The sequence below is a fragment of the Lissotriton helveticus genome, chromosome 4_1, assembly GCF_964261635.1.
Source record: "Lissotriton helveticus chromosome 4_1, aLisHel1.1, whole genome shotgun sequence".
In the NCBI taxonomy this organism is placed as follows: Eukaryota; Metazoa; Chordata; class Amphibia; order Caudata; family Salamandridae; genus Lissotriton; species Lissotriton helveticus.
The window spans coordinates 1,124,378,188-1,124,405,302 of record NC_136063.1 but is presented as its reverse complement, the minus strand read 5'-3'; the positions used below and the strand labels follow the sequence as shown (position 1 = coordinate 1,124,405,302).

Below are 27,115 nucleotides of genomic sequence, written 5' to 3'. Positions count from 1 at the left end.
GTAGAGCCTTACATTGGCTCCCTATCAAGGAAATAATTCATTATAAAGTGTTATGCCTCATGCAATGGACTTTCTAACATACTGGTCCTAAATTGCTACCTACTGTGATTGAGTCTCACTTGCCTTGTCTCTTTCTCTTGAAAATTCATAGGTACCGGGACACCCACTAAGATGGCAGATCATTGAGAGTACTTAGACCCTTAATCTGGAATGGTCTTCCTTTACACTTGTATATTCCGACAAGCCTTCCCATAAAGAACCTTTTCTGTTAGCTAGACTTTGTTTAATGTCCTTCGTCTTTTTGTTTAAAGGCCCTTATTTGTGTGTTATCTTGTCTTTTGTGCTGGTTAGCACTATGATGCCTCTGGTGATTGTGTGCTTTAGAAATAAATTACATAAATTACATTTACATGTTGCTGTCCGCCAATTTGATGTATTGGGTCCTTTCATATGCTAAAAATTATAAAGCAAGAGATTATTTTAAGTCAATGGTGCATTCAAGTTTTATCTAATTCATCGAACAGGGCTAGAAAATACCGATGTGAAGATATTTATGCAAGATAATTAATCACAAAACCCAGTGGGTAACAGCTGTGCCTGTCAAGCTGTTAACCAAAGGAGATAACACCGGATTCTATTCAAGACTCATTATCAGCAGATTGGGGAGAATTTCTATGTATTTAAAAGGATCTCCACCCATTAGAAACCTTAGTGGCATGCTTCATCCTTGGGTCCTCACCACTTTAATGGTTGCATATGTAAGGAGGCACTAAAGGAAGCATGCTTGAATTGTACTAAGTATTGTATTGACTGCACAAGTAGTATTTAGTCTCAGATATAGGATAATTAGGGATCCGTATACAGAACTGGTCTTGAAGAAAGCCACCTATCTGATTTGCAACTGTACATGGCTGAAACATGTAGATCTATTTATGAGGGAATTCCCAAAAACTCCATTGACACCATATGCTGTTTTTAACCTTGCCTTTAATGTTTATATGGATTTCATCTTTTTTTTTTTTAATTCAGAAAATTTTATTGATAAAGAAGTGACATAAAGTAGAAGGATCAGAATACAATACAAGTGAGACATCAATGCAAGAGAGCTGTACAATCAGGGGCTAATCGTGAGAAATAATCAGAGTAAATGGATATGAAATTAAAAGGAGCCAGGCATAAAGTATAGAATTCAATTAGGGAAAAGCTACCAGCCGGGTACTAAGCAAACGTATCACTATCAAATATGGAGATGGGGACAGGGGAGGAGAAGAAGAAAAGAAGAGAGAGAGCAATAGAAGGAGGAGAGGGAGTAGAGGACAGGAAAGAGAAGAGAAAGAAGAAGAAAAAGAGGAAGGATTCCCACAGGACCAACCAGCCCAGAAAAATATAAGACAACACTTAGACAGACATATCAAAAGGAAACTGAGGAACCAACCCTTTTGAGGACAACTCCATATAATCATCCAAAGCTTTCCAAACCCCACTAGAAATAGATGGAGAAAGGTGAGCTTGATCAACCGACGTATGAGCACTGCGTAAAAAGGAAACCCAGGCCCACCATGTATGATAGGAAACCAAAGAAAAAGATTTCCATTCCATAAGAATGATTTTCACCGCAATAGAGAGGAGAAGATCTAATAGCTGTAATTCCAGTGGATCCAATGGGAGAGGAGTAGGGGCAGCCAAAGGACCCAATAAATTTAAAGGGAAAGAAAGTTGGAACTCAATACCAAAAATAAGAGAGAGATGTTTATGGATGAGGTCCCAAAAAGGCTGAAGCAAAGAGCAACCAAAAAACATATGGTGAAAATCGCCTGGCAATAAACCACAACTCCAGCATAGGTTGTCATCTTTAAGATTTAGCGAGTGAAGACGCACAGGCGTCCAATGGAGGAGATTGATAGAGAAAAACTTAGATTGCATTAAAGATGGTGCAATTTTATTACGAAGAGAGAATTTACCAATTAATTGCCAAGTCTCCGAGGAAATATGATCTGTAATAGCAGGGTCAAAGTGGTGTAACCATTTTTGCTGAGCAACCGTCTGTGCGGGTAGAGAAGCAGATGACAAAAATTTATAAATTTTGGAAGCGACGTGCCCAGATTTGATCCAAATATGAAAAAGTGAGATGAGCGAAGAGGTAGGATGAAGACGGACTTTAGCCAGGGCCACTTTAATTTTTAGAAAAGTATAAAAATCAAGAATCGTTAAAGAATGCTTCTGAGCCAAGGTGGAAAAAGGTAATGGTTGATCAAAAGCATCATAGAGATGTTTAACAAGAGAGATTCCTTTATCTACCCAGTAGGACATAAGGTTGGGAGTAATGTGGAGTTTAATTTTGGAATTCCGCCAGATAGATGACCACCTAGTTTTGTGTAAAATGGATTTCATCTTTTGAAATCAGCTGTACATTTGTATCTACCTTTTATAAAATGGGTATACAGAGTAAAAAGCTCTGCAAACATTCAAATACACCGCTCTGGACTTTGACTAAGAGTGTACACATATCAGTTTAAACACTATTTTGATAAAATATTTGTTAACTCTTTTCATTTTTGTTGGAAAACACTGTGTGATGCAATACGCCCCAAATAACGAATATTATTAAGGAAATATTATTAAGGAAATATTATACAAAATATTACAGAAAATATTTTAGAAATAAAAAGAAAAAAGTATTAAAGTTTTAGGAAAGGGTTCAAGAGCCTCCAAATTAAAATAGTGACTTTATCTAGTTTTACAAAGTGCTGTGCATTGTCCTACTGGTTTCTTACACCACGGTACATGTCAGGTTGAAAGATACTGACAATAGGTGGGCGGGTAGTAGTCAAAGTGCATGTGAAGGATTGCCCTTGCTGGTATTCTTCCCTCACTACCACAAAATCTAGACATTACTCAACTGCTGTATAAAAATCTCAGCTTTTAAGAGTTTTCTGAAGTGCAGATTGTTGGGTTCTGCCCTCAAGGTTCAGAACATTACAAAGCAATCAGCCTTGTACTTCGAGGCCGTCATTGGTGTGGTGCAATTTCACCCAGTGAGCTAACTCCGAGTGGAATTACACCACCCTCAATTAGAAGCATCTCAGCCGCGTGAAGGGGAGCGAAAATTCTCCACCAGATGGGATGAAGCATGACTAACCCCTGTTCCTCCACCCATCATTGGCCCTATTCCAGTCACTTACCACCGAGCAGGCCAACAATGTCTGCAATTTTCTCCACAGAATTGGAGGAAACCGCAGAGTAAAGGACCAGGGGGAGGGTGTGTGTGTGCGTGTTTATTCCCCATTCAGGGAAATAAACTTGTGATCAGCGTAATTAGTTGTAGGAATAGTGGCCACAATCTGTAATTCTGGCCCTAAGGTATCCCCGTACAACAATACTCAAAACTTGTAATGAGGTCCTTAGAGATCAGCCTTTATTATTAATGATCTACAAACTTTGTTGAGTATTACAGTGTAAGGTAGCTGATTAGACATTCCTTCCTGGAAGGTAGTTGTGCATATGCAATGGGCTTTCGTTCTGAAATGGTTTGTGGAAGAAACAGAAACATTTAAACTCAGCTTTTGCTTAACAGGCAGCCAATGAAGTACTTGGAGTGCTTTGAAAGCGGTATTCGCATTATCACACTTTTGGCACAATTCAGGCCCAGTCTGGCTCTCTGAGTGTGCAGTCTTGGTAATTGGAAAGAATTTTTTTTTTTAGGATTTCTGGGGACGTATTACAGAGAGAGCCCCAGGGGCACAACAGGCGTTTGGGCCTGATTTGCCCACCCCCTGGGCACTTAAGTAATACAGAATTGGCCACAGACGCTTGTGTATCCCCTTCTGTAATAGCGATAGCGCTGACGCATGTAAAGAGTCAGTGCTATCTTCTGGGGGCATTCTCTCATTTGCTTGGGGGCGTTCCGCATGCAAATGAGGGAATCCCTTTGCCTATACGCCTGCACCGTATTACAGACTGAGCAGAGGCAAAGAGGCCCACTTACAGTGAGCCACCTAAAAGGTGGCACACTGTCAGTGCGCCCCTTGAGAGCAGCCCTCTGGAAGGGGTAAAGGAGGCCCTATGTATCGCACTGACTGCACCGGCCTGCAAGGGGGATCTTTAGTCTCCTTTGAAAGTGCAGACGGGTGCCACCTGCACAGTGAAAACACAGAGCGCCTATAAAACAGCCACTCTGTTTTTCACAGGAATGCGCTGCCCCCAGTGCAGCATGAGTTTGGGGCTGCCCCAGGGGCAGCACATTCTATGTAATAGGGTGCACTTTCTCTGTTTGTGCCCGGCACACCTGTTTTAAGGTGCACCAGGCGCAAACAGGGAAAGTGTGCCCTAATACATAAAATGTGTGCATACCAGTTTGTAGTTGACCAGTTGTTTAATCATTCAGTTGTACCATCACCAGGGAATATAGCTGACTCTGATGATCTCTCAGAGTTTTGTAATTTGTAATTAAAAAATATCATGAGGCCGAGCCAGAGCTGTGAAGATGTACAATTTCACGATTTTCAGAAATGAAAGCTCTCAATGTTATGGTAGGATTACACACAAGTGATTAAATAGGTTCTGTTGAGTCCACAATGTCTAGTTTAATTAGCTCAGAGGTGCCCATCAGACCAGTTCGACTGCACAATCTTTTAGTAGGAGCCAATAAAGGAATAAATATAGGGCTTCAGGAGGAGTGGGGTTAACTTGTGGGGTGCTCTTGCCAGGGGTCCTTGAGGCATCTGTACTGGTCATGTCTGTGTGCGGAATGGAACCCCTTGTGTGGTACCCTAAATAGCAGATTTATTTTTGGGACATTGGTAATTTACCTGTTGCTAGACACTGATCTGGATTCAAGCCAGTATTGAACTTGCTTCGACCTCAACTATATCTTTGGGCCTCTTCCGGATATGAGGATAGAAAACATATTTGCATAATTATTCAAAATTAGGCCTGTGTATTGTGACTAGGTACATGTTTAGTTTTCTTAGATGACAGTTTTAATGGAAATAGACGTATTGAAACAAATAGCATCGCTCGTGTCAAGTTCTTCTCACCATTTTCTTGTCAGAAGAAAATCCCACTGCCACCCAGCCATCGGTATCAGCGCTCATTTCAAACTCTACATCAGCTCCGATACGTCGATAACTGAGAAAATAGTCACAGGTTTCTGCATTGCACCCAGGTTTGCCATACCTAAAATATTTGAAATAAAAGTCATGGAGTGGAATAAGTGGAATGCAATACATTTATAAATATACGTATATTTTGCATTATAACTCTGAAATACTTAATAATACATACATTCCAGACAGAACATTTAAGATTGTGATTGATCACACAATGGGCTTCACTGACATAAGAGGTCCGGTAGACCACATTTTATGGGGATAAAATTAATTGCAAATGATCACTCTTCAAAAGGCGCCCACGAAACTGTTCAATAGCACATTTATATTCACAATAAGAGACAATCATATATTCTAAAACTGCACATTATTAGAGGTGATACCCAACGTATTAGTAGATGATCCTTAAATCACAGCCAAGAAAAACATGATACCACAAAAGCTCGGATTAAAACATATTGTAGTGTTTATGAACATAAAAAGGTATTCTTACATTGGGTGAAATGTGTATACCATTCAAAACGCACAGTAAAGCAGGAAAAAAATCTTCGATGGAAAGGCTAGCCTAGCCCTAAATGCAGAGTGCATTTGATTAACAGGAATATACAGACATGTGTATAATGTAAGGCGTATATTGTATTGCTGGTCAATAAATATGTTACTGCTCAGCCATTCCTCTACGCAGTGCTGGGTGAACCACACTGGTGAGCTTGTCAGGTTAGGCCGACCTGCCTATCTATGGGGCATGTTCCATGTAGATGTAGCGTGCATCCTTCCACTACTGAAGCTCTACACCATTTTGGCATTATAAAGCAAGTGGAGGAATGAGAAACATGACCTAGAAATAATTCACCTTTCAGCTAATCTTATTTTAGGCAGTGTACTGTGAGATACCACAGGGTTTCCTAGAGACATGTTGGAGCATAAGGGAAAGGGGTGCCTCATGGATTAGGCCCATTCCTCAATACCAGTCAAGAAGCCCCATTCCCATATTTTTAGTGCATCCGTTGGCCAGCGGTTCTCACCTGCACTACCTCTCCAGTATGACCGTCGGTCAGCAGCTGATCCTGGGATGGCTATGAACAGAACCTCTTGTGCAAGCAATGGAACTTCTTTTTTTCCCCACAAAGGTGTTGGACGAAAGAGGGCCGTGGCCAACTGCCGAACATGGCGGTTGTGTAGATGCGGGCTCCAGGTCCGGGGTCCTCTGCCCTCGCTGTAATACTCACACGGGGACGTCATCTATCTCCCAAAAGCGATGCCGCCGACTTCGGAGACCCTACGACATTCAGTGATGCCCAGAGGGCTGTCTTGCTGATGACTGACTTCGCTACTGTGGAAGTGTGTGGTGACTCACCTTAATCTAAAATGGCGGCTCCCGCCTTCTACCAGAAGAAGAAGGTACACTGTTCCTCGATCGTGTGAGGAGCCGGAGCACTTAGCCGCGATATTCCTGACTCTTCTGGTTGCAGGAGATGTTGGCATGCCTACTGTGCTGAGGTGAGCAGTGGGGGGGGGGGGGGTGTGTTGCGAGCCACGGCATCAGACCCAGAGGACATTGCGGCTGCCTGCTGTCACGCGACACTGCGGTCTACTAGACCTGCCAGAGCGGTGCGCTTGACGGGAATTACGCTGTTGTGGCCACTGTGGGGGATTGGCTCAAAGACATATTGCCACCTTTGAGCAGTCCGGGAGGTGTGAAGTACCCCGGACCCCTGCTGAACTCTGCAGCGCCCGGTGGCGGCAGGTCGGGACTCGCTGTACTTGCCCAGCTCTGATTGCATGTCTGCAATGCTGCTGACTGCCGCAATTGGTCTTGAGCTGCGGGGTCCTGTCTGGGCCGCCCCCACTGTGATATACCAATTGTTTGCCATTCCGGCATGTGGCGCTGGTGGGGGTCACTTCTGTGCTGGCAGAACCACCAGGGCAAACTCACTGCCCCCCGAAGATCCTAGACATACATAGTGTTGGGAGGCCCCCACAGACTGGTACACCTGTATATAGCAGCCTGAATTCAGAGAAAGAACTAGCTGCCTCCTACCTACCTTGGATAGGTCTGATGTGCGGAGTCCTTCCCTAACTGCCTACCTACTTCAAAGCTAAGGCTGGTTTAGCTCGAGGAGGATCTACCTTGAACGACCTACCGTCTTGGACTCCCTGTGGTATTTGGGGCGGGCCTTTGTAGACTTTCAATTAAAAACTAGCGACAGGCCCTGGACTGTGTGCAGTGGTTGGAGATGGCCACGGGCAGGGCCGACGGGCCCCTTGTGGAAACTGCGATGACTCACGCTGGATCTGTACTGAAGTGGAAGTAGCTGCGGCTGTAGCTGCGTGGCTTGTCTCACCTGCGGGAACCAGAAACACAAGCCTCCACTGGGGACATCTATTGCAGCAGCCGGAGCAGCGTTTGGGGACTAGGAAATTGTGCATCTTTACCCCGCAATCCTGGCCGGAGAGGCTGTTTACTATTGAGACCCGCCCTACTGGTGTGGATCATCCCGAGGATGTTTGATACAAGGTATGATATTGAAGTGGTAAAGGTCCCAGACCCTGGTGGCAGAACAGCACACTTCTCAGGAACTAAGTATTATCCGCTTCCGGGAAGCTGAACACCCTACTGAAGACGACTATCCCGAGGCGCCCTTGTAAATTCCTTGGCTGAATTGGCTGGGCCCATTTGGGAAGGACCAGGGAAAACTCCCACTGAGACAAAACAGCCGCTGGTATGACAGGAGCCAGGCCTTTTGGTGAAGCCTCGCTGGAGAGCAAACTTCAAATAGAGGCAACGTTTCATGGTTCATCCCCACAGAAACGCACCGGTTTCATAAAATTGCATCTGACATTCTCACTGATGTCACACCACTATGGGACGCACGAAGGGTAGGAACCAGGATATAGAGGAGTATATAGAGGAGTCCAACGCAGCCTCAACCACCACATCCACTGATATAGTACCCCCCATCGCGGAGGGTGCACAACTGGACAAACTGGACCTCATTTTGAAGGAAATCCGACAGCCACGCGCATTGTTGGAGCAACAACTGGGCTCCTTCACTGCAGACATTGCTATCATACGGGATGACCAGAATACATCATCAGCTTGCAACTCTGCAAGAAAGGATGAAAGATGCGGAAGGACGGGCTCGTCGCAACAACATGCGTATTATTGGCTTACCTGAGAACTCGGAAGGACAAAATGCGTCACTCTACGTAGAAGCTTCGCTCAAATGGCTCATGCCACCAGGGCGATTATCTGATACCTTCTGCATAGAGAGAGGCCACAGGGTCCCCACACGCAGAAGAATACCGGGTATGCTGCCTCGCCCTATTGTAGCCAGAGTGCTCAATTACAGAGACTGTGACTAAATATTGCAGGTGGCAAGGAAAAATGCACCAATTATGAAAGACAATGCACGCATCTCCTTCTTCCCAGATTATACACTGCTTGTACAGAAGCAAAGGGCACAATATCATGGAGGCAAGTAACATCGACAAGCAATAAACTTGAAATTTGCCCTCTTATATCCAGTGAAACTAAAAATTATGTAAGAACAAAAAAGTAACTTCTTTGGCACCCCAGTAGAAGCATGGTAATGGATCGAGCACACTTTCCTGAACCTACCAATCAACTCAGCCCATCAACAAACAGAGGAGTCCCAACTCAGGCGGCGACAATCACAGCGGCAACGCACTAAGCCCAAGCAATATGAGGTGGATGCAACCCTGACACCTGCGCAGGTACTTGAGGAACAGAGGAGGGCCATCATCTCTACGGCCACTATCAGAAAAACAAGAATAATCACTGAGGTTGAGTCATCTACAGGAGACACAGCTCAATCCAAACCAGAACACAGTCCACAGCTGTTTTCCTCACTGTCATCCTAAGCGGTGAATGAGCTCCTCAATTGAATCGACCCACGGGGGACCCGTCTGCATAGTCAGGCCTGCATTGCTGTGGCAGGCTTCCTGAAACACAGTGTGTAAGTAATGCCAGTTCTTCTGGGTCAAAAGTCTCCTGGTTTCCATGCAGCAAGAGGAAAGACTATCTTGAGAACACTCTACAATCGCTATCAGTGATAGAGTACCTTTTTGAGTCCTGTGGCTGGGGGTGGATATCCACTTTCTCTGATGTCCCAAGTGACTTGAACACTGATTTCGGGTGCGTGCGGGGGGGCTCCGAGGGCGGGAACTGGCACTCCTCTTCTTGGACTGTAAGAGGTTATGTATAGGAGCACAGGAGGCTCCCCAGGAACTCATTTTCTCCATGGCCCCCAATGCAGTAGCAAGTGTTAATTTATTTGAGTGAATAAGTGTTATTCTTTTAGTTTGGTTGAACCATGTTCTACAGTTGGACTGTGTATTGGGGTGTTTGATGAAGATGCTGACGGGCCATAACCTACTGCAATTTTATAATCACTGGTGTACCTTCCTACACTTTAATGGCTAGTTCGGGTATGTTACAACATTACAATTGCATCACATGGAACATTAGGGGTATGGAATCACCACACAAACAACACAGAGTGCGTGCACAATTGATTAGGTGACAAGCACAAACAGAGTTCTTGCAAAAAACACACCTAACTGAACTCAAGGGCACTAGGCTACAGAATAAATTGCGAGGGCAATTGTATAGCACGACCTACTCTGCCTATGCGTGGGGAACAGCAATTTGGTTGCGGTCTGGTGTCCACAACCAATAGAAGAGAAACTGATAAACAAGGACGGCCACTACGTCTTGATCCGGGGCATACTTGATGGTGCTCCAATAGTATTGGGTAGTTTATATGCTCCCAACTCAGAACAGGAACCCTTCTATGCCCGAGTTGACATGGCGCTGGCAGAATGGACGGACATTTGTGGGATAATTGGTGGCGACCTCAATGCGTTTGCCAACACTGTCGTAGACAGATCCCACCCACCATTAAGTGGGGCCCAAGCAATACTACACTCTAAGATGTTACAGAACTGGGCACAAGGATGGGCTCTAATGGAAATATGGCATAACCACAACAAGGGAATGAGAGAATATTCATTCTATTCTGCCACACATGACCTACATACAAGAATCAATCATATATTATCCAGTGTTTCACTCCTCATGCAAACCACTCAGGCGACATATGTGGGCAAAACAATATCGGATCACAGTGCACTAGAAATTACATTTACATGGGGGCGTGTTCCAGCCCCCGTCCAGACATGGCGCCTCGATCCCTGCTACTTGGGGTGTGTCGGGCAGCATCACACACTACGCTGAGAATGCTGGTATGGCGGCCTCAGTGTGCTTGGAGTGGGAGGCATTTAAGGTGGTACTCGGGGCACAGCTATTAGCACTCTTTCTGGAGCCCAGCAACAGGTTTACTGAGACTTGCAAGACATCAAAGGCAAATTGCACACATTCAAGACTAAGGCAGCCCGGGACCCCAAGACCAAGCTGGACCTCCAGGAGGCCCACATCAAATATGCAGAACTATTAGATCAATGGCGTATAATGGACCACTGCATGTACTTACGCAGAACGCTCCCAGAATCTGACAGACGGGGCACCTTTTTACACAAACAGCCATTAATAAAGCCTATGACCATTACAAGATGCTTTACACAGCCCTGCCAATGGTTGCATCCCTCGAGATTGGCACTTTCTTAGACACAGTAGAACTACCACAGGTGTCAGATGCAAACAAAACGCTACTAGCACATTGGCGGAAATAATGGTTGCGATCAAGCGTCTCCCCAATAACATAACCCCAGACTTGGATAGTGTGCCTGCGGAGTTTTATGTCACTTACACGCACAACTTGCCCCACAACTGAAGAAACTATATACAGAGACCTACGAGACAATCACTCTGCCCCCTCTACAACACAAGCACTAATTACATCTCTACCCAAACCCGGGAGGGATCACACTCAGTTATCGGCATATCATCCGCTCCCCTTACTAAACACAGAGTATAAGATACTAAGTAAGATCCCAGTTAATCGCTTGCAGCCCCTTGTGCCAAAGCTGGTTCATATAGATCAGTGTGGCTTTGACCCAGGACGAAGCATGTCTTTGAATATACACCGGCTGTGCAATGTAATGTTTGCCTGCACTGCAGAAGACCCAGATGCTGGATGTATCACACTAGATGTTACTCAGACGTTTCAACACATTGAGTTGGGACTACATGCTAGCCGCACTACAGAAATTTGGGATTCCACATGCTTATATTCACTGGATTCAAATATTGTATCATCTTCCCACAGCTAGAGTGTGCACAGGGTCCCATATATCACAATCATATCAAATACAACGGGTACTAGACAAGGATGCCCCCTATTGCCCATATTGTCTGCACTTGCCCGTGAACCATTGGCCTGTAAACTACGGGCATCCTCAGCAGACTGGGGTATAAAAATAGGCGATGCCCATCATGCTATATCACTCTACGCAGATAACATTATCCTATACACTAAGAAACTGCGACAAAACTTGGACACTGTGGCTCAGCTTTTCACACAATTTGAACACATAGCAGGTCTGGCAACAAATTATGCAAAATCCTACGCTTTTCCTCTCAGTAATACAGAGGCGCTGACAATACCATTTGGTAATCGTGACATAACTATTGCTCATAACTCCTTTAAATACCTAGGGATTCAAATTTATAGAAACAAAATGGATCTCATAGAAGGGAATCTACATCAGGCGATTAGCTCCTTGAGGGCTCAGGTTGTGTTTTGGACGTCATTGCCTCTCTCTGTGGCAGGGAGATTAGCAATTTCTAAAATAGTCCTGCTTCCGCGTTTACTCTACTTTTTTTACTAACCTTCCAGTAGTAGTTCCAAGAGCAGTCTACAATACTGAATACACTTCTTACTAGCTTAATATGAGGCACGGGCCGCAGACGCTTGAGCTTAGCGAAGTTATAACACCCAACCGACTCTGGTGGGAATGGGGGCGGATTTTTATGTGTACTGTCTATCATCACAATTGCAGTGGCACTCGTATTGGCTAGCAGGCTGGAACTTGCAGGAAATTGGTTACTTGGAACGCATTTTGGCTCGGGGCACATTGCACAAGCTGCTCTTCCCGGGTAGCCCCATACCACGCACTGCAGGAATACTTCTCAGCACTGCACTTTCATACTGGAAGCAGGCATTAAATTACACCAATAGCCCCCTGGGGTATGCCCCAATACACCATTGCTGGGTATTCCCACCAACCTCGGTACACTTACCACAGCCAAATTAGAGCCCTGGTTGCAAGCTAGAGTGACAACGGTTGGGGACTTATTTGTGGACATACTGTTGCTGACACATGTAGATTTCCCAAATGAGCGGGGTCCCAGAGACACTGTTTTTGACTCATGCAAGTCTGACAAGTTATGTTAAACGACACTGGGCACCTGATGGGGCAGAACAAAAAACACACGAGTTGGTACATTTGATGTATCTTATGGGGATGGGTAGCCACCTAACCCGCTGGCTTTATAGGGGCATGTGAGTGCATCGACCATTTCCACTAACTGCAACACGTACTAAATGGGAACAGGACATAGGCAAACCATTAACAAATAAAGAATGGGCAACCATTTTAGCATACCCAAAACGAATATCCCGCAACACCCTTTTTAAGTTTATTCAATTTATGGTGATGCAGAGAGCTCACCGAACTCCACACAGACTTCATGCAATCTTGCCCGCCATCCTGCCGTCCTGTCATAGATGCCCTTAGCAGGATGCAGATTTGCTACACATGCTTTGGTCTTGCCCTAACGTAGGGAGAGACTGGGGTAGAATATCTGCTATCTTAAAGGACATTGTGGGTGATATGGGATGGCACACGGTAGATATGAGTATACTGCGTCTATATAGAAGGCGTAAAGAACATAAAGTGCAAGACAAATTTGCAGATCTGGCCTTACTTCATGCAAAGCGAGGTATCACTAGGAGGTGGAAATCCCCCGTGGCCCAATCACTGCTCAGCTGGAAGGAAGAGGTTGCAAAGTTGGGTTGGCTGAAAGTGTAGCTATCCGGTGTGAGGAAAAAAGAGGCCTGAGAAAGAAACCGATTGCTATGAGTTGGGACCTCCTACTGGAAGCTTTTAAGGCGGCTGACATTCTCACCCCTTGAAGCTTGGTAGCTATCGCTACCTTTTACAGTTATTTTCTTGCTTGAATTAGGGCCTCCACTACTGTACTTGCAATAAGGGGTTTACTGGGATTAGGAGGTACTCTGATCTCCACCTTCCCTCACTTCACGAAGCACCCACTTATTTACCCGGACAGTTACCCCACTTTACCTTTCCTATAAATTAGATTTTAGTTACGCCCCTATAGATTTTGGTTTCCAAAACATAGGAGTGGGCCATCAGCAGGGGAGGGGGGTCGGGAGTTGGCAAATTTGTGTATTACTTTCAAAAATGGAACTAAGAAGCTGGTGCACCTGATATGATAACAGGATGTGAAGAGCTGCCATATTAGGATGTAGGCCGTTTAGCCGGGTCCCAACCGATACGAGATTATCAGGGTGGCATACATTTAGACTCTGTAGTACTTGTATGTGCTTTATTTTCCCACCCTGTATATATGTATTATCCTGCTACACAGATCTTTACTCACATTTTCTATATGTTGATAATGTAATTGGAGAAAATCAATAAAATGTGTTAAAAAGAAAAAAAGGGGTGGACGAAAGAGAATTATATCCACTTAAGTACCAAACTCTGCCCCGCCCATCTGTGGTCAATTTGCACCATACAATACACTGATGCCACAGATGGAAAGTGAAAACAGTGAGCACCATTAGTGCCCACTGGTTTTACTTCCTGACTGGTGCCTCCCCTACACTGATGCTAGATGACACAAGTTGGATAGCATTTTTATTAGAAGTGTGGGGTAGCTGGGCGGGAAGAATTGTCTGGATCCATGCAGATTCCTGAACTTCCCCTCTCCTAAATATGAGAACAAATGTGTGTTTGTAGCCAGAATGTGAGGTTTGCAAGGCTTTCTGGGTAAAATGATTTGTGTGATTCATTCAAACCAGAGTATCCTGGACTCCACTGGGTGTCTAGTTTTCAGAAACCTGTGGGTTTGGTAGGTTTCCCTAGGCGGTGGCCAAGCCCCAGCCTGAATACCCCTGGTACCCTCGTTGCCAAATCAGGTAATTCTTTGACAGGAATGTTGATGTCTCGAAGTTGGATGGATCTGCACACATTCTGAAATTTTCCCTCACAGAAATAAATATGTATTTTTGCCAATGTCTGAGGTTTGAAGGGTACTGTGGGTACAAAAGGGTTGTGGGGTCCATTCAAGTCACACCTCCTACGACTCCCCAGATGTCTAGTTTTTATAAATGGTTACGTAGGTTTCCTTGGGTGGCTACCAATACTGTCCAAAATCCACAACTATACGCATTGCAAAAAAGGGTCAGCTATGAGTGATAAATTTGATCTGTTGAAGTTGATTTTTGAGCTTGTATAGCTGCAGGCACTAGGCATATACACAAATGTGGGGCATTGTTTTTACCTAGACAAGAGTGGGAATGCTGGGTGGTATGAATTTGTGAATTTCTGAAAATTCCACAACTTTCTCTCAGAGAAATATGAGGAAAATGCATGTTTTTAGCCACAGTTTAACCCCTCCGACGCTCATGACGAGCTCAGCTCATCATGAGCCACGGTTCTCGTGTGCTCATGACGAGCTCTCGTCTTGACCGTTAGAATGCTCAGGTGTGGGGCTAATTCCCCTGCTGAGCTGGGCGTTCTAAGGAACGGGTGTGGTCATGACGAGCTCAGCTCGTCATGAGCACACGAGAAACGTGGCTCATGACGAGCTGAGCTCGTCATGAGCACCGGGGCGCTATGCGCGCCCCCCTCCCCCCAGCACAGCGGGGGGAATCGGCCCCGCAGCCAAGGGGTTAAAGTTTGCAATGCAGTATGGCAAAGAAAAAGGTTGGGCAAACCACTCAAGCCAAACCCTCCTGGACTCTCCTGAGTGTCTCCGTTACTGAAATAACTGAAATGGTAGGCTTCACTGGGTCACTGCCTAACCCAGGCCCAAAATCCACAACTACCCACATTGAAAACAAAGGATCTGCCTATGTTGCATTTCGGGGTCTTTCTTGTTGTGGGCCCTGTGCCCACTAACACAAATGAGGTACTGTTCTATCAGGTCAAGTGTGGAAACCCTGGATGGTGGGAACTGTGGGCCATCCTCTCCCCCCAGCCTTTACCTGATCTTTCCCCCACAGAAATGTGAGGAAAATCCATGTTGTTAGCCAAAGTTTGATGTTTGCAAGGGATTATGGGTAAAAACGTGTCATGAGATCCATGTAAGTTACACCATCCTGAACTCTCCTGGGTATCTAGTTTTTAGAAATGTTTGTTTTTTGTAGGTTTTCCTGGGTAGTGACTGAATTAGGGTCAAAAGTCTGCATCTATCCACACTGTTAAAAAAATAGAATTTTGATTTTGCTCTGTGACACATGTTGCCTCTAGGTCCTAGCACCGCAAATTGTTTGTTTATGCCACTTTTCGAACAAAACATATGCTTTCTTGCACTGCACTTCTTTCCCCCAAAACATTCAAAAATTAGCTATATTTTGACTGTTTCTTCAGTTCCCTCCAGGAGAATCTACAAATCCTGGGTACCTTTAGAACCTCCAGGAAGTTCAACGTTTGGTGAGGATACCTTCTGTGGAAAAAAGGTATGAAGACGTAAGCAGAGTACCCAAAAAATCAAAAAGGGCTCAGCACTGGGTAAAGAAAATCCTCAGCATTTAAGGGGTTTATTTGGCAAGGGAGGAGGGATGATGGCACCACATAGATGACCATATTTTTTAGTGCATGCCTCAGTGAAGGTAAACATTTTGTAATGAGGCCAAATGTTTAGGGGAAATAACATGAATCATATTATACAAATGGAGACATAATAACAAGAAAACATTATAGCATTGCTTAACACCAAACAAAAAGAGTATGCAGTTCCTAAGGGGATTAAAGATGGATAAGCGTGGCGCGGGATCCAATAGTGGCCAACAAGAGGAAGGATGGTGGATCCTTCCTTTTGGAATGAGGGCCCTCACACACCCAGCTCGCTGGGTGTCATGCTTTATCATAGGGCATGCTCCTCGTCGGGTCAGCGCTGCAATACCCGACAGGCACCCTATGTAGGAGCTATTTGGCGGAGATCTTTTATTCCTTGCCGAATGGTGCAGTGCATGTAAGAAGCCCTAAAAGTGTACAAGTGCGAAGGATGAGGTTCTAGTAGACCATGTGATTTTAAACAGGGAAATGGGGGGATCGGGGAGACTAATCTTAATGATCCTGCCTCCCACCCTGATTAAAATTGGTGTAGCGTTTATCTAAAGCGATGTTCCTTTGATCCTGTAGAAAACAAACTTTCACCAGGCCTTATTTCAACAGTACAATACCAAGAAGGAAGAGCTGAGCGGGATGAACAAACCTTGTTTGCTTCAGACATTTGACACAAACTTCCTTATAAATATCCCAAACACGTTCATCTAACCTTCAAGAAAAGGTGAAAAACTAATTTGTTCCAAGTCCCCACAATAATGTTTTATAGTGAGTCCATTATTTAGGCTACCTTGTTTTTGTTGCTATACTAAACGCAATAAGAACACATCATCAGAGGCCATACTATAGCTAGTACGAGGCTACTCATTACCTGTGTCAGCAACCTACTGCAGATACAAATGAGATGTCAGGTGTGAAATGTTGAACTTTGTATGAACACTAACCTGAAGCATCCTTTCGTTTTCCCACAATCGTCAACTCGAATCCTAGCAAAGGGATCCACTGGTGGGGCAGTGGGGAATGGATAACCTGGAGAAATAGAAAGCAGAAACAACTGTAGACAGGACGTTCATTTATCATCACTCGATATAACGCACTTATACAAACGGTTTCTTGGCGCTGAGCAAGGTAACAATACAATTAACTGAAGTATGCTGGTGTAAAATTCCAGGTTTTTAGAGAACGTTTGAAAGGCAGCAGCTCAGATGCAGCTATCAGAGCTATGAGGCAGGAATTCCACAGTTTTGGCGACCACACCACAAAGCACTGTCCTCCAAACTTTGATTGAACAAACATCAGGTTTGAGGAAGTAGTGTCGAGGAGGAGAATAGTGCTGCACCGGTTTACTCACTCTGCGATGAAGGAAGGAGCTAGGCCATGGAGTGCCTTAAGAACAATAAAACAGATCTTGGGCCCGATGTAGGTAAATCTCATTTACCGACTCTAGAATAACGAATTTTACCAATTCAGTATTCTAGATTCGTAAATGAGATTTAAGTAAAAATTCGGTAATTTTTACTGAATCAGTATGATTCGGTAATTACCGAATCAGTATTTACCGATTTGGTAATTGCCATCGATTCCTATGGGCCTTGAGGCCCATAGGAATCAATGTCAATTACCAAATCTGTAAATACCGATTCTGTAAAATTACCGAATTGTCAAGGGGGACAGGGTGCCACTTTGACACCCTGTTGCACCCCTGATTCTGGCTTGGGTGCCATGTGACACACATACATGCCCTTAGGGCATGTATGTGTGCCACATGGCACAGGTGTACATGCACAGATGTGCATGTATACAGGAATTCGTTATTTACCAAGAAATAGTATTTCATGGTAAATAACGAATTCTTAAGGGCCTGTGGCACTGTTTCAGTGCCACCTACATCTAGATTTACCGATTCGGTAAATTTACCGATTCTGTATTTTACCGAATCGGTAAATTTAAGGCTCCCTACATTTCAAAAGCCAAAAACCGGTCGGTAACGGCCGAAATCGCCCATTACCGACCGGTATTTGGTGTCCTACATTGGGCCCCTTGAAATGTATCCTATACTTTATTGGCAGCAGGTGCAGTTATTTATGCAGTGGAGCACAGGGGCCTTTCTAGGAGCTCTAGTCATCACGCTAGCAGCTGCCTCTTGTACAAATCGCAAACTATACTAGAATTAGCATAGTTCAACCTCAAAGTGATCAAAGCAATCGCTACTGTTATATGAGCCTCAATAGTGAGATAAGGCATTAGCCTTTTAATCTGTCTCAGCAGTCAGATACATTTTGCAACCACTGCAGATATTTAGAATTTCATGGTTAAGTTGCCATTGATGACCCTCACCACGCTTTTTGCTGCATCATTTGGATTGGGCAAGGTAACCATCTCAGGTTGCCAGTATGAATTAGTCCAAAGGACATATTTGTTATTGTTCTCTGAATTTAATTTCAGCCTGTTAAGTCCCACCCAATTCAAAATGTAAAGCATTATGTTTTGGAATGCCATTTGTGAGGAAAGATTAAATACATCCTGAAAATCATTGGTATACATGTAAAGTTGACATACTTTGCAGCGAGATATTAAATAAATGTGGAAACAGGGAGAAATCCCTTGGAATTCCGCAATGTAAAGTTGCAGGGCTTGAGAAAGACCTGTCTGAAAAGACTTTAGCCATTGAAATGCTTGAGTTTTTAAAGCCAGCCACCTCTAGACGATCCAATAAAATGACATGATTGATTGAGTTGAAGGTGGCTGAGAGATCCTGTAAGCAGGGGCGCCTCTACACGTGGGCGGAGGAGTGTTGCCACACTGCTTTCTCGCAGTGCGAGAAGCAAAAACATAAAATGGTCTAAATACTATTTTATGTTTCTGCTTTCTCGCTGCGAGAAATCAGAAGAAGGGTTTGGTTGGGGGCAGGCGGGTCAGGGAGGAGTGGCTAGCCCAATGTTGTGGGTGTTGACTGTTTGGTCGACCCCATGTCCGACCAAACCAGTCATGCACACTCTCCCGTTTTCCTCCATGTAGACTGCATGCAGTCTGCATGGAGAAAACGGCTTTCCCATAGATGCCTGTGCAGTTGGCGTCCCATCCTATAACAAGGCTCCCATTGCAAAGTTGTGATTGGCTTAGGGGATGGGAGGGAGGCTGTCTACTTCTGCTTCCTGTGAGCAGAGAGAGGAGACGCGATGCAGGACCGGAGGCGAAGGTAAGTTTTAATTTTTATTTTTTTAATTAAACTAACCCCTCCCTCTGCACGCGACCCCCGGCACCCACTCCAGCGAGTCATGCCAGCAGCGACCACCTGCAGGATCAAGGCAGCTGGATGGCTCCTATCGCATTTCAACCATAGATTTTCCATTACTACCAGTAGTACAGATTCAGTGTTAAGTTGTGATCGGAAACCTGCCTGTAAAGGTCCCAAAAAATGTACTTCTTGAAGATGGGTATAAATTACATTAGCCACATCCTCTCCCAAGACCTCAGCAGTGAATGTAATAGCAAGATGGGCCTTTAATTCTTCAATATAGATGGATCATCCCCTGGTTTCTTCAAAGGAGTCAAAACCAGGGGCAGCTCCTCAGCTGGAGCGGAGGAGTGTCACTCCACATTACCAAAGATGTAAAATAAAATGGTACTTCATTACCATTGTATTTTTCATGCTCCCATCCTGACACTCACATCAGTATGGGGGCGGGGCAGCTGCTGAAGGACAGCAGCAGGGAGGAGGGTGGGCTATGTTTGTACTTTTCAAAGTGCGCCTGTCTTTTGGGTGGCCGTCTTGCGATGGCCAGCCACTCATATGTACTTTGAAACCTCTAACCCAGCTGTTTCAAGACAACTGGGTCAGAGTGAATGCAGGGCTCCAGTGTCCTTGGGAGCAGCGAGTGAGGTCACACCATTAAATCAGGGCACTCTTCTCACGAAGACTAGTGCCTGCACTGCAGCATCCTGTTGAGAAGAGGTCGGGAGCTGAGGAAGTTGGAGGATGTCGGCAAAGGTGAGTTTTTCATTAAAATAGTTGCGCATGCATGCCCGATTGTCCCCCCCCCACCCCCTCCACCCCAGTAGATGCCAGCCGCCACATGTCAAAATAACAGCATTCTTGAATGATTGCCATATGTTGCCCTGAGCAATGAGGCACTGAACATGGCTGGAAAAGGACTGCAAATTACCAGGCACACTTGTTTAAATATATCTTGAGGACAAGGAGTCCCTGACTTTCATCACCAAATTGTGCAATGTCCCCAAATCATCTTGAGGTATTTCACATAGACCTGCACTACGGGGTTTCATCAGCTCATCAACTGCTTAAATAGTTTCTTTCTATACCCTCTCTAATTGCCTCAATCGTATCATCAAAGAAAGTTAAACTAACACAGAAATGTTGTTAAGGTCTTATGTTTGAAGATAGTCTAGCAGTTAAAGACAACTCCTGTATATCTTTAAATACCTCCTTCTGTAGATTGGATGCTGTTGGGATCTTATTAGCATAGTACTTATTTTTTTACGACTAACAGCCTTTGTTTATACTCCACCATCCCTTTACTCAACCATATTTCTTATGCCAATGACATTTTACTTGGCGCCGTTTGATTTAGGCAGGCATTCAAGTGGTGTAACAATAGCCCCCGCAGCCCCGGCAGGGTGGGGGGTGGCCCGAGCTCCAGGGGGGCCCCCACCGGCACTGTGCACAGGTGATGGGCTCCTGGCCTCATAGCTCCTGACTGGATCCAGAGCAGGGCCGGACTGGGAACCAAAACCGGCCCTGGCAAAGTGCTCGGCCGGCCCCCCCGCCCCCTGGGTGGGAGGGGGGCGAGCGCTTTGCCAGGGCCGGTTTTCAGACGATTTTGTTACAGGGCCGATTTTGCAGCTATGCTGCAAAAACGGCTCTGCAACAAAAACGCCCCCCAGGGCCCAAAACCGGCCCCCACCCTTGCGGCCGACCGGGGGATTGCCCGGTGCCCACAACGGCCAGTCCGGGCCGTATCCAGAGAGTAGAGGGCCCTCTCCATGTACTTTGCTGGCGGGCCCCCTCAAGTTTCATTAAGCCACTGAGGCACTCGGCTAGGTTATCTCAAAATGGCAAAGTTTACAAGGCATTGCCTGTTTAATGAGTGCCAGGAAATAAATGAAATATTATATATTTAACCAATGAGAGTCTCAAGGTCCAAGTCCTGTAGCATTTTTTTCATTAATTCCAAGTTAATTTTATGCTAATATATTGACGTTTTAAACTGAGGATTTATTGTTTTCCTCAATTGGGGTATCGGTAAGGAAAAATAAATCTATACTTTGATGGGATATGAAGGAGGCAAAACTTAAGCAGATTGATAAAGTTCTGTGTGGTAAAAGTGAGTTAACTGAGTGCAGTAACAGTGGATGCCTGCTTACATTTGTGTGGACAAATCTGGGGAAAATAATAGCCAAGCCATTATTCACACACATACAGATTCTATACCAGTTAAAATTATAAAAATCTAACTTATCCTGTGGAAGTTTCAGGCTCTTCCATCTTACTGGACCAGCCTAAGTTTGACACTACCCTTTCATTTATGACTAGGCCACATATATGGTTATACATGGCCTTATGTACTCATGTGATAGACCATTATTAATGTAATGTAGTGCACTTGAACAGATACAGAAAGTACATTTACTGTGCATTCTTAACATTTCTATATGAATGTGCATATTAAGGTTTTCCCCTACAGTAACAACCAATTGCAGTTCTCACATATATTTGTATTTGCCTGGTTTTAACAATATTGTAATTTTTATATGTTCACATTTATTTAAAATAATACTTAGCATGTATTTTATAACTGAAATTTGAATAGTGCTTTACATCTATATTGTAACCATATATGTATCTGTAATTGTGCATTCAAACGTGTATTTAGATGCTTGCTGCACTAAGTAGAATAAAGGCCTTAAGTACTGGAATGCCTTAATGTATTAACTTTAATGTGTATGTTTGCTTTAGATGCAATGCTTTTCTTTTCTCTACTCTGTGGGTGCAGTTGCGTGAGCTCATGGTTAAAGAAAGGCACATTGTGTGAAAGAGATAGAAAGGCTCTAAAGGAGTATCTTTTGGCAAGGGCAAGAAGTTTTAACAAATAAGGAGGAATACGGAGATAGGAGGAATCCAAGGGCATTCTAAGGTGTGGACCAAAGGAAAGAACTCTTGAGTGTAGATGCCAAGCTTTGTTGTTTGAAGATGGAAATTAATGGGGGTGTGGCTGTGTAGCAGCACACTCCGAGAGCTCTGGCTGTGCAACATGAATCAGACCATCATCCTGCCTAAACAAGGGCCAATATATGATGACCATACGGCTCGACCACACTGGGGTCGTGCTGATTCACTGATCGAGGGCTCCTGTTGCTAAAATCCCCGCAAGCTGATGACGCACTCCTGATATCCGAGCCCTGTCGGCTGGTACTCAAAATGGTGTAATCCCAAGGATATTCTCCCTGAGGCCTGGGTGGCCAGCGTACCCCGGGGCCGCAGACGAAGTAGTGGGGAGTGCTCCCCCATACACCAAAGACCCTGAAACAAATATGGAGGTGTTTCCAACTGAGCCAGCGGCCACCGGTGGGCAACTCGGGACCTGACCACGTGGAGACACTGTGGCAGACTGAGGTGATCGCCGGTCGGATTCAGTGGGTCCACCTGTCCACCCCAACATGGCGGCAACTGGACTGGGGTGCTGGTGCCTTGGCTGAACTGCCCGTTCTCTGTTGGACCTGCCAACAGGGAGTGAAACCGGGCGGACGACTCAGGCCTCGAGGTCACAACCTGGCCACGGGCCATTGGAGGAGGAGAGGGAGAAGAAGAGCTTTAAAGGGGGAGGTGTTGCACTCCTGGGCACTCAGTGGAGAAACTGTTGAGTTTTTGGCGGCTGAAATAAGGATGACAGGGACACCGGCCGGTAGGGTGAGTCACCCCGGCTGATTCCCAGATCTCACAGAGAGGGAGCAAAACAGCGACCAATATCGCCCCAGTAGAGCAGGGAGGACGCTGGGGCCTCCCGCGGCCTAGACACATCATTGCTTGGACACCCCCTCGGGAGACCGGTGAGTGTCAGGAGGCTGCATGAGTCTGCAGTGCCTGTCCCGGGTGGCAACTCCTCCAGGGTGGCCCCTAGATAGGCCGAACGGTAATCTGCAGGAGTGGGCAGCACCCCGCTGGGAGCCGCGATCTATGTGGCGCTGATGAGAGGCTGCCAACATGGATGGTGTGGATTGCGGCGTCTGGGCACTGACTGTCTCTGGGTTGTTCCCCCTGTTTCCCGCATAGTAACCTAATTACTTAGATTGGTCTCTCCATGCTCCCCAACCACTCCAACGAAGACACACAATTTAGGAGATTTACTACATAGTAGCATGACAGTGAACCGCATGGAGGCGGGGTGTGGAGTGTATATGGTACCTACATTACTGAGAGGTTTTAAGATTGGTGACTTTTTACAGTGGTGAGAGACTTAAGGCAATGAGACAAGACCAGGGCTACAACCTCCAAATGTATACAGGCGGACACCATTAACACTCTGAAGTGCAGGGGCTTCCTTTACTTTCCCCACCCAACGTTCCAGACTTTCAGCATCAGCGGAGGGGGATCTGTGATACACATTACCCTGCTGGTAGCCTTGACTAACCGCAATGCCTTCACCACGCTGCTGGACATTGGTGGCCACATCCTCATACTTCCCCCTTTGTATTCTCGATGCGACGACCTGGGGGATACCAGGCTTCCTCCTGGTGCAATAGCGCTTTCTGATCCTCTAGAACCATGGAAAAAGATAAGGACACTAAGAACTCTTGCCAAGGCAAGGTGGACCGTTATACCAAGGTCGTAACCCCTGTAGTGGACCCGTAGGAAGGGGCCCAGCCCATACCCAATACCGCTACACTACTTCAGGCAATTCAGGTGTTGAGGGAAGTGTTGGAGGGTAGGATTGGCGAGGTCTTTGCGGAGGTCTCATTGCAGCACCAGGACCTGTGTAACGTAGTAGAGCGAGTAACAGAGGCCAAATCCAGGCTTTCGGAGGTACAAGACACAGCTCAGGATCTTCAGAAAGGATTGAGGGAGCTAAAATCTATGAACAATGATATTGTGTGGCACCTAGAAGATGCGGAAAACCGTAAACAAGCCACAACCTATGCTTTATTGGCTTCTCGGAAGGGGTGGAGGGTACAGACACCAACATGTTCCTAACTAACTGGTTAAAAGACACCTTCCCGACAGTCTCTATGCCCCCCACCTAAGACTTAAAAAACGAACTATGGAGAATGTGTCCAGAATACTGTTAGAAACTGCCTCTTCCATACATATAATTGGGGAAGATTTCAATGACAGCCTAAACCCAAACCTAGACTGCTCAAGCCATAACCAGAACACCATGAGAGAGGCGCCCCTTGCAGGGTTTGTGCAATCCCTGGGTCTACCTGACCTTTTGTGCCATGCACACCTGGAAGACCAACACTAATCCTATTTTCTGGTACTCATAAGGTGTTTTTAAAACTGGACCACATTTTTGCTATGCCAGGAGAGTCGGCTGAGATCGACAGGCCAGAATACGTGGCAAGAAGTCTCTCTGATCACTCTCCCCTATGGATCACAATTGGCTCGCAACTCTGTAAAACTCCGGGGGGAGTCTGAATTCCTGGGAATTATGAGACAAGACTGTCTCCCAGGAGCTTTGGGTAGATACAGAACTGTATTCCATTGAAATTAAGGGCTCCATATAGTTGGCAGTCCCTTTATGGGAGGTCTATAAAACAGTGTTCAGAGACAGGACGCAAAACATATTAGCACTTAAGAAAAAGAAGGAGATACGGCAAATGTAAATTCTGGAAGGGTGTGTTTTAAAAGTCAGAACGGCAGCCTGGGATCGAGGAAGACTACCCCACTCTCTGTACGATAGCAATCCTTCGGAAGGAATACCAAGCTCTTGCCCATAGTGAAGTGAAAGTTCAGATCCTAGCTAAGCGACACCATTTATACGATACCGGGAAAAAAGCTGGAAGCTTAATTTCATGGTTGGGGAAAAAGGAGGCAGAGACCCGATGGGTACACACCATTGAGGGAAACAATGGTGAACACTTTGCCGCTGCCCCAGAGATATTCCGGGAATCTGCATGATATTATGCAGACTTCTATGTGGGCCGACCACTAGCAGATGCCCCCAAACCAGGTAATTTTGAGGTACAGTGCTAGTCCTGACCATTATGCCTGAAGATCGTGTGGTGCTGTAAGAGGAAATAACACTCCTGTAGGTATAGATGCAATAGGCAGGCTCAAAACAGTTAAAGCCTATGCCCTAATTGTATGCCAGCTGAATTCTTTAATAATGCTTAACTCCTGGGACCACATCTGCTCAATATGTACATGGGGGCGAAGGAAGAGGTCCTCCTCCCACCCGACCTTCGTCGTGCCACAATAGTGGTGACTCAGAAACCTGGGAAAGCCCCTATGAATTGCAGTTTCTATTGCCCGATCTCGCCCTGAACACAGAAATGAAGTTGTTGACAGAGATATTAGCCATGCGGCTGATAACCATGATAGCCCTCCTGATTCATAAAGATAAATCGAGCTTCATGCCCAAGAGGTCAACCAGACCTAATCTTCGTAGACTATATAATTTTGCTAGAAGTGGCACAGAAAAAAGATGATTCACATCTGCTCCTAACATTAGATGCGGAGATGGCATCTGATTCCATCCATTGGCCCTTTTAGACACAAGCTCTAATAAGGATTGGATTCTGCAACAATTTCCAGGTGTGGATAGAACTCTTATATAGCAACCGAGTTGCTTCTGTCAGGGTGAATGTGGATAAATAGGGGGAGTTTCCTATAGGGAGGGGAATAAGACAGGGCTGTCCCCTCTCCCCACTACTGTTTGCCCTAGTGCTGGAGCCACTGGCGCGCATGGTCCGGGTCCACCCAGATTTCTCGGGTTTCCGATGTGGAGACAATGGGATAGGGTATGAAAGGTTCTTCCTATATGCTGATGATATTATTCTCTACATCACATGCCTGGCAGAGACCATACCATCAGTGTTTGAGGTTTTTGGGCAGTATGGGTCACAGCCAGGATATAACATAAACTGGGATAAACCCTGTCTTTACCCAATACGTGAATAGATGGAACAGCCGTCCCAAGTTACCTCCAGGTAGATAGAGCAAGGTTCCAATACTTGTCTGTGTACGTGACTCTAGACAAAGAAAATAGTTTGAATTGGAACATATGGAGGGTTTTGGCAGAATTCTGCAAAGATGTGGAGCGATGGAATTCCTTACCCCTTATGCTGCTAGGGAAATCTGCCATGTATACGATGACAACCCTGCCAAAGCTCTTGTATATACTCCAAAATCTCTAACACCACATTTCAGAGGAGGTGTTAATAAAGGTAGACAGGGAGGTCCTTAAAGTACTATAAAGTGGAGGACACCCACAAGTGGCACTTAAAACACTGCAGCACAATCTATATAATGGGGGGATTTCTCTACCAGACATACAGCATACTATTGGGCAGCACACCTCCTAGCAATTAATGACTGGTGCCATGCACAAGGTGACCACCACACCTACGTGCCTGACTGTAAACAGTTCCAGACTAGATCCTACTTACACTACTTATATGATGGAGGTGGACTTAGAAAACTGCTACCTACAAATCAAAACCGACCACAGACACCTGGGCAAAAGCGAGAAAATATATGAGATGGGATGGAAGGGTCACTCAATAGATTCGCTTGTGGGTGAGGTCCTTTCTGAGATAGGGACATTTTGTAATTTTTTTTAGAATGTATATAGTGCGAGCTCAATCCAATACATCGGGTATCAGAGCACTTTACAAGAGCACCGGTTTCGTTACAGATGGACACATTCATTTTTTGGTTAGGCACGGGGAGATTAAGTGATTTGCCCAGAATCACAGGATGGTCAGCTTCAAGGTCGACCGCTCTAGCCATAAGGCTACATCCTCTCCCCAAATTGGAGGGATTCACACCCTGAAATATGATTAGGATACCCAATTAGGGCATATTATAGAGGGAGAGACCTTGATTTTGTTTTTCTCCTTGCAGAAGGAATACCAGCTGAGCAAGTTGCAATTGTTTTCATACATACAACGTAATCACGCATGGGGCAGGGAGGTTAGATGTGGCAGAAATCCCTGAGTATGCCCCACTAGAAGGGAGGTTGTTC

At 45.4% G+C, this 27,115-nt stretch overlaps 1 protein-coding gene across 1 annotated transcript in view; it reads right to left on the bottom strand.

Annotated features, from left to right (window-relative positions):
- Positions 1-27,115, bottom strand: part of FRRS1L (ferric chelate reductase 1 like) — a 239,571-nt gene that overhangs the window by 78,335 nt on the left and 134,121 nt on the right. The window contains exons 2-3 of the mRNA XM_078687732.1: positions 16,856-16,940; positions 5,037-5,175 (exon numbers count right to left, since the gene is read on the bottom strand). Of these exons, the coding sequence (XP_078543858.1) occupies positions 5,037-5,175; positions 16,856-16,940 (224 nt within the window). The remainder of the gene's footprint in view (positions 1-5,036; positions 5,176-16,855; positions 16,941-27,115) is intronic.